General features: G+C 35.8%; 1 protein-coding gene across 1 annotated transcript; it reads right to left on the bottom strand.

Annotated features, from left to right (window-relative positions):
• Positions 1–1,238: 1,238 nt before the first annotated feature.
• On the bottom strand, positions 1,239–5,570 carry LOC109157804 (receptor-like protein 12). The gene is made up of 3 exons (XM_019305645.1): positions 5,462–5,570; positions 1,895–5,323; positions 1,239–1,341 (listed from the first exon to the last, which is right to left on the bottom strand). Exons 1-3 carry the CDS (start codon positions 5,563–5,565, stop codon positions 1,239–1,241), a joined length of 3,636 nt encoding a protein of 1,211 aa, XP_019161190.1. The 5' UTR covers positions 5,566–5,570.
• Between the last annotated feature and the right edge of the window lie 3,178 nt (positions 5,571–8,748).

Raw genomic sequence — 8,748 nt, 5'->3', positions numbered from 1 at the left:
CAAAGCAACACCAAACTTGCGTCAAAGATGAAGAAACAAATGAAGATGGTTTCTCCCTTTCTGCTACTGCCGAACTGCCTAAATGAAAGGTGTATGTGGAGTTGTCTTTTTCTCTCATATATGCGTGTGTATAGAAGAATGAATAAGCTCCATTATATATAGCTTCACTTGAGATGACAATTTATGAAGAGGAATAAATGAAATTAATTTCTTCACCTCTTCACATGCAAGATTCTTCTACTTCCCCAACTTCCAATATTATTATTATTATTATATAAATTATATAAATAATAATAATTATGGCTCAAAAAAATATAGTGGATAAAAATTGGCTTGGTCCAAACATGAGCTATTTACCACATAGGAGGGAAACTCAACCCAACAGTTTATGTATTTAAGGTGAGTGATTTGTGGTCTTAAGGTGCTTTATTTGTGTGCTTAAGGTGCGTCCAACCGCACAAGAAACCATTCTGCACCTGAACCCTTCCCTATATATATAGGGAAGGATTCAGGTGTGGGTGGGGCTTCCCATGCGGTTGTGCAGATGGACACACGTTAAGCATTAATATGACACTTAAAGTACAGAACACATGCATATTAAGCACACAAACAAAACACCTTAAGAACACAACCACACACACGTTAAGCACAAGCCTCACACATGTTAAGCACAAGCCTCACGCATGTTAAGCATAAAACTCACGCACCTTAAGCACAAAAACACACGCACCTTATGTTTTAACAACAACTCACATTAAGTAAACACTCACGCACATTAAGCACAAGACTCACGCACATTAAGCACAAAACTCACGCACATTAAGCACAAAACTCATGCACCTTAAAGTTTCAACAATAACTCAGATTAAGTACATACTTACGCATATTAAGCACAAAACTCACGCACCTTAAACACAAGACTCATGCACCTTAAGTACAAAACTCACGAACATTAAGCACAAAACTCAGTACACACTCACACACATTAGGCAAAAACCTCATACACCTTAAGTACAAGACTCACATACAAGTACAAAACTCATGCACATTAATCACAACTGCATGAGAGACACTTACCCGCACTGAAACTTTTATATATATATATATATATATATATATATATATATATATATATATATATATATATATATAAAATTAAAGTATTATTTTTTCCTTTGTCTACATCTCTTCCTCAATTTCTTTCAACTAGAAATCGAAAGAAGAAATAAAGAATGGTGTCATCGGAACCTTGGTTTCTCTGGCATCTCGTCGGGTTCTCGTATGGTGTTTCGAAGACTGATAGAGAGGAGAGAAGTAGAAAATGACAGATGGAGGGGAAGCCTGAAATCGGAGAAATAAATCATAAAAGGAAAGGGAATCAGTGAACAGTGTAGATCCCAGAGATAAAAGTGGGATAGAGCAAATCAGAAAATTCATTCTTTTCTTATTCAGAACACCAAAAATCAATAAACAAGTATGAAAATAATGATCATCAGCCCTCCTCTCAAAATCCTCCAAGCAATCTCTTCCTATATTTCTACTGCACAGTCAAACAAAAATGTTCAGAATGAAGGAGCCGACATCTCAACTGCCAAATGACGTCCCTCAAATGTTCGATGAAATGTCTGACCCAAGTTTAATAAATACAAGCACACAAATCTTCACGAAGCATGTTTCACTGTAACCAGTTGTGTGCTCTGTTTATTTTCGAAGCCTGTACAGTTCTAGGAACACAAAGACTCAAGAATCATGGCTATTTGTGACTGACAAAGAAGAGGAAGAAGAGGGTGTTGTGGAAGAAAAGGTAATGGGGAGACAGTAATGATGAGTGCACATTGGATTATGAATGCCTTTGTTTCTGTGGATGTCAAGTTTGCTGCAAAAGACACAGTACCTGCCATGGAACTCTGTATCTTCCTCCTCATCCTCAATTTCGTCAGAGTCTTCAGTGAATTCTTGAATGGTTTCCTCTGCCACAACTCTTGCACCATTGTACCTGATATAGGTGAACCCATAAGTTGGAAAGAACTGCTTTATGAGTTTCCTGAGCTGCATATCACACCATGTTCTCCATTGTTTACTGAACCAGAGAGGTGCTATACCAACTGCCACGCCTAGTCCGAATCCCAGGCCAATAAATGTGAATAGCCAATCAGTATCAGAGTTGACAGTTGAAACTGAATTGTGAGGAATAGGCACCGATGTTGGCGATGGTGTGCAAGTTCTGTTCAATGGGCGTCCACAAAGTCCAGGATTATCTTCAAAGGAATCTTCAGAAAAAGTTTGAATTTGAGGGCCTGTTGGAATCTTGCCAAAAAACTTATTTACGGATAGATTCAAGAATGAAAGAAACGTGAGTTTTGACAGCTGCATTGGAATCTCTCCACTCAACTGGTTAGCTGACAGGTCAAGAGATTCAAGCAGTGCCAAATTTCCAAATTGTTTAGGGATTTTGCCTGTTAGAGCATTGTGAGAAAGGTTGAGAAGAAGAAGTGAACTAAGAGTCCCAATTGAACCTGGTATATCCCCATGAAACTTGTTGCCTGAGAAATCAATGTATGTGAAGATTGTGAGAATTTTCACAAGCTCCACTTCCAGCCCTTTCAGGGTTACTGTCACTGCGTCCTGATAATGGAAATCATAAAATTGCGAGGCAAATCCAATATGATTTTCATTAGGTGGAAATGAATCTTCATTGGCTATCATTCCTGTCCAATTTAAGAAGTATCCGCTATCAAGCTTACCAGTGAAGTTATTGGAAGAAATATCGATGATTTGAAGATTCGGCCAGCTCAGATTGACAGTAGGACAATGAAGCTCTCCAAAGAACTGGTTGAAGTGCAGGACTAGGACACGCAAAGTGGATGAGCTCCTCAAAAAACATGGAAATTTGTCTACAATCTTGTTGTTTCCAACATTCAAAACCTCTAGGGATTTGCATTTCACTAGGGACCCTGGCATCCGACCTACTAAGATATTTCTGCTCAGGTCTAATGTTTTTAATGCAGAGCTGTCTGGAAATTCATCTGGAATAGTGCCATCAAGATTGTTTCTCCTGAGATTCAGTATGAAAATAGAGCTAGAATTCATCAAGCAGGATGGTATCTTCCCACTCAAGAGATTTTGAGACAAATCAAGAACTTGAAGCCAACTAGAATTGCAAAATGAATTTGGAATTTTCCCCTCGAGTGTATTGTTTGAAAATGAAATGAAGAGAGCAACAGCAAGAGAATTTCCAATTTCATGCGGAATGACACTGCTGAAATTGTTGTCTGAGTAGTCAACATAGATGGAAAATGCTGGTGGGATTGGTAGATTGCCTTGAAGTCTGTTTGAGTGCAAGTCAATTACTGTTAGACTTGTATTAATTCTGTAAGGTTCTTCCAAATTCTCCAACAAATTATAAGAAAGATTCAGAAGAGTGAGACCTCCATTGCCGACTTGCCAAATCCAGTTTGGTATTCTCCCCTTAATTTGATTGTCTGAAAGGTCTAATCTTACCATCTTTGATTGACTTCTAAGATCTGGAAACTTTTCCAACTTACATGAAGCCAAATTCAATACTCTGAGGGGAGAGGAGAACATTGATTCATTACTATTTGTTGTGTCAACTGTCACATTGTTATAAGAAAGATCTAGTACACTTAGATCAGAGAGCTTCTCAATATCATTGAACTGCATCTTCCCACTAAAGAAGTTGGAAGAAAGTGATAACACAGTCAGCTTTGGAAGTTTGAAGACAGACTTTGGGATGGATCCATTTAGACGGTTACTGCTCAAGTCGAGTGTATCCAATTGAGAAGCAAATGTATTAGCAAATTCATTGACTTGGTCTTCAAAAAGATTTTCATTGAGGTAAAGGCTTTGGAGTGATGGGAGGGAAAACATATATGGGGGAATTTGCCCACTCAATAAATTGGACCCTAAATTAACATATTTCAGTTGGGAGAGGCCTTTGAAATGTGAGAAAGAAAGTGGACCTGTTAGAGCATTGTGAGAGAGGTCTATGTAGGTTAGTTTCTTTGACATATGGAAAGATGGGAAAGGACCAGTGAAATTGTTATTAGAGAAATCCACATATGCCAAACCTGTAAGGTTTGCCATTGTAGAAGGTATTGACCCAGTGAACTTGCAGTTGGAGAGCTCAATCCTAGACAAGTTGCGAAGATGACCAATGGAATCTGGTAATAAGCCTGAAAAACTAGTGAAACTTAGTGATACTGTCTCTAAGGATCCATTCTGTTGGAATTCTGGGAAGCCACCACTCAGATCCTGATTATTTGACAGGTCCAAATGCTGTAGAGTTTGTACCTGTAAAATTGCTATTGGAAAATCTCCGTGCAGCTTACATTCACTGAGACTCAAGGTTGTCAAGTTCGAAAATTTTGCCAAGAACTCAGGAATTGTACTGGACAGATTATTGCCATCCAGATAGATGACAGAGAGAGAACGAAGCTTCAAAAGGGAACGGTGTATAGGTCCAGAAACATGACAATTTTTCAAGCTTAAGACTCTTAAATTAGGCAAAGATGAAGACAAGGCTTCACACCACTTACTACCTTGAGATGAGATATTAACACCATCAAGATAAACTTCACTAAGCTCAGTTGCATTGTCAAAGAAGAGTTTTAAGTTGGGATTCTCAAGTTTTAGTGGCTGACCAATTTGAAACTGAGTTGAGAGATCAAGAGTAACCAACCTTGTCAGCCTTGATATTCCACTTGGAATCTGCCCACCGAAACCAGCATTTGATAAATTCAGGTACCTCAAGTTTGTAAGATTATACATCTGAACAGGTATCGGAGAAGAGTTGAAAAAGTTGAAACCCAAATTCAGCTCCTCAATATACTGAAGACTGAAAAGGCTGCTTGAATTGTCAATGCTGACAATTGTTTCATTGTCGAGACTCAAACCGATCACATGACTTAAGTTGTCACATTTCACCCCATGCCAGTGGCAACAATCTGTGATCTCATTCCAGTTTGCAAGTTTGTTGCTTGGAGCCCCCAACTTGAACTTTAGGCTATTCCTCAACTGCAGCAACTGTGATCTTTGATCATTCGGGCATTGGCCGGATATAACAGTATTATCTATGCCCAATATTATTTGCAGCAAGGATATCAAGGGAATCCATGAAAGGAGGGAAATTTTCATCTCTAAGAAATTTTCGAGACACCCATATGCATAAAAACCAAAATCTTTGTGGAAATATACCTCACCAAACTTAACTTCTGTTTGGTATGGCAGCAACTTATGTGGGAGAGAAGGAACTAGATACAAAGAAGAATAAAGAAAATGAAGAACGAAGTTTAGAATCAACGGCTGGAGCTAACAGATTCAGAGAAAGGCTAAGGAAACTGTACAAGTCTTGAACTAATGGCTAGAGAAAAGAGATGAAGATAGAGACTTAGGAAAATGCATAGGAAGTTTCTTAATTAATATTGTGGAATGGTGAATTGTCAGATAATGAAATATGCTCCAAACCAAAACTGGCGTTTTATACACGTCCTTGTGTTTTTTGTATTGATGACTTTGGGTCTTTGGTATAAAGTTGGATATATTCATTTATGAATCGCATGACTTTTCCATTTTGATTGAACTATAGAGAGTTATAAGCAGCCCTACTAGGTTGCTGGGGCATTGAATTTTTGTCTGTGTTTCATTGACCAATGATCTTTCCACTCATCTTCCTTTTACTTTTCTTATATTGATAGTTATACTTTTGCTTCAAATAAATTTTTAAAAATTCAAATTAAACCTTTAAATATAGTCAAAAACTTGTGTGAAAGAATTCGTAATGCTATTTAAAAATAAATTATTTGTTATTTATAAGAAAAAATGTAATACTTTTACATTTATTTTGATTTAAAAGTATTATATTTTTTACTTAAAAGTATTACATTTTCTTTTATAAATAAGAAACACTTCATTTCTGGTTACTATTATAATTTTATATGTATTAAATTTTCATTTTGACTCAACCTATATCACAAATAAGAATCTATGAATCCATGAGACCTGTCCATACAGACTTAGCTCAACGGTTCAGTGAACAGTATTTGGAGGAAGAGACCAAGATTTGAATCTCAGTGACAGTGCGCACCGACATTTAACCCTGTCCGCTGAATTATTAAGTCACCGTGAGGAACGAACCTTTTGGGAGAAGAATCCATGAGACCTCAAAAGGAAATTCTTAAATCTTAAATATAAGGGTAGATGAACGTAATCCTAGTTATGTACACACGTGAAGATTTGAGTACCTCATGGGTAAGATTTTGTTCCAATTTCCCATGCTACTTAATATGGGCTAACCTTTGAGTACCTCATGAGTAACTACTTTGACCATCCATGGGTAAACTTTACATTGATCTAATCGCTTTTGTAATCACGTTTAAGAGAAAATGGAGCTAATATTACCACAACAATAACAACTTACAGGGGTTTGGTTGAAGAGATTTTAAATTCTCTTCCTACTTAATTTCCACATAATTTCAAAGATCACAAAATTTCCTTGTTTGGTTGAAAGGAATTGTAATTTCATGAAATTGCAATTCCCCCATTTTCATGGAATTAAAATCTCATCCCCTGGTATTTTAATTCCTGGGATTTTATGAAGAAAAAAAGATACTGATGAGTCAAAATTACCCCTCCCTTTTTTAACTTAAAATTAATGCTTGACAACAACAATGGACATTTTGGACTTTATACTACTTATTCCCTTTCAATTCCCATGTATACCAAACATTGAAATTGAAATTCCCAGTAATTCTATTCCTATCAACCAAACATTGGAATTTAAATTTCCACTTTATTCCCAGTAATTCATCTCCCATGAAATTGCAAATCCTTTCCCACGTAATTCCCCCTCCCCAACCAAACGCCCTGTTAAAGTTTAATTGTGGAAATACATATAGTTAAAGAATTATGTTGCGTTTGGTTATGAGTTTATACGCTAAAAATAGAATCAAAATCATAGTTAGTATTTGATTGACAATTTTTTAAAACACAATTATGATATTACCCCTTCAATTAAAGATATTATTTCCTAATTAAAAATGTATCATTCCATCTTATTGGTAATATGATTTTTACGTTTAAATTTGTGTTATCACACTGTCGCTGGTGAGACTCAATCCCTGGTCATTTTTTTAACTTTTCACCTCTATGACTAGTTGAGCTGTCCATGCGGGTTTGATTTTTTTTTTACTCATATTAGGGCTTTGGATGTCATTATATTATGATTAATTGCCTTATTTTTTTGTTTTGTATTTTTTAAAATCTTTATTCCCATTATAGGGTCATACAAAAACCAAATATCAATATTGGTAATCATTTCAATTCCACCATACTACCAAACATGCAAAATACTTCCACCAAAACCCATACAATTACCAAGTATTTGATTCTCATGTATGAATCAAACACACCATTAAATTTATTAGGGAAAATTGTAAAAAATGTCCCTCTATAATATGCCAATTATCAATGTCACCCTTGAATTTTACTACTGAAAATTATGGAATTTCCGACCACCTGAAAGTGATCTTAAATCAAGTCGAAAGCCTTGTTCCGACCACTTTTGGCATCCGGAAAAACCTTTGTTGCTATTTCCGACCACTTTTTGGTATCAACTTGATTTAAGATCACTTTTAGGTGGTCGAAAATTCCATAATTTCCAGTAGTGTATGAGTGGTGTAAATATTGCCCCTCAATTATCAAAACGGTGCACATATAGCCCCTCCCGTAACAGAATGTGGTTCCCCGTTAGTGACGACACCGTTAAGTAGGAGTAAATATGTAATTTAATTTTTTTTTTTTCCCTCCATCGATTTGAAGTACCAACGATGGACAACGGTGGGAAACCACAGGTCTGTTACGGGAGGGATTATATGTGCACCATTTTGATAATTGAGGGACAACATTTACACCACTCATAATTTAAGGATGACATTGATAATTAACATATCATAGCATCAATTTATTATTACGGATAATCAGAGGGCCAAAACTGGTGTTTTCCTTTTCAAAAACAACCGAGAAGTAACAAAGAAATTGAATTGAGTAGTCCGTGTCCGTGTGGGGATTAAAATAGAAGTCTTTGTTCCACTTAATTAAAATGGGTAATTTTGTAATCTTATCTCGCTGTTGACTTGACTAGTCGACACAGAAGAGTCTTGCAAATATGTAAGTCTTTGTTGGAAAATTGGGTCTCTCTATTTTCTCCCTCTTATGCGTGCAAAACGCTTTGGAATTTTTAAACAAAAATTTATTAAGCAATAAGTTAATCAATATTTTAGTCCATCAATTATTTTCTAACTATTAATATAATTTTTACTTTTCAATTTTAACCAATTTAATCTTTAAATTGTTTAAAATTTCATCAATTAAACATTTTAGGGACTAATATGGTGATTTTCACATTTTTAAATAATTCGAGGATAAAATTAATTAATTTGAGGTTTGATCTTTTGACTACTCATTTAGAATGATAACTGTGAAGTATTATCATACTACATAATCTATACTATTTATAAAAACAAAAGCCTCCATTTTACAAAATCTTCCATTTTAACTTTTCACCCAAAACAGTCATACTAGAATAGAATATAATGTTTCCTCGGGTTGAACTTTCGTTTGGAAGATTATGAGTTCGAGCCTCAGTGGAGGCGTTATTGGTTCTTTGTGTTTCAGTAGGTTGAGAAAGTATATGAACAGATACTACAATGTAATAGAGCCAGTAGCAATTAT

Source organism: Ipomoea nil, unplaced genomic scaffold, assembly GCF_001879475.1.
Source record: "Ipomoea nil cultivar Tokyo-kokei standard unplaced genomic scaffold, Asagao_1.1 scaffold2792, whole genome shotgun sequence".
Lineage (NCBI taxonomy): Eukaryota > Viridiplantae > Streptophyta > Magnoliopsida > Solanales > Convolvulaceae > Ipomoea > Ipomoea nil.
Note: the sequence above shows the minus strand (reverse complement) of the source record. Positions and strands in the feature narration are given on the sequence as shown.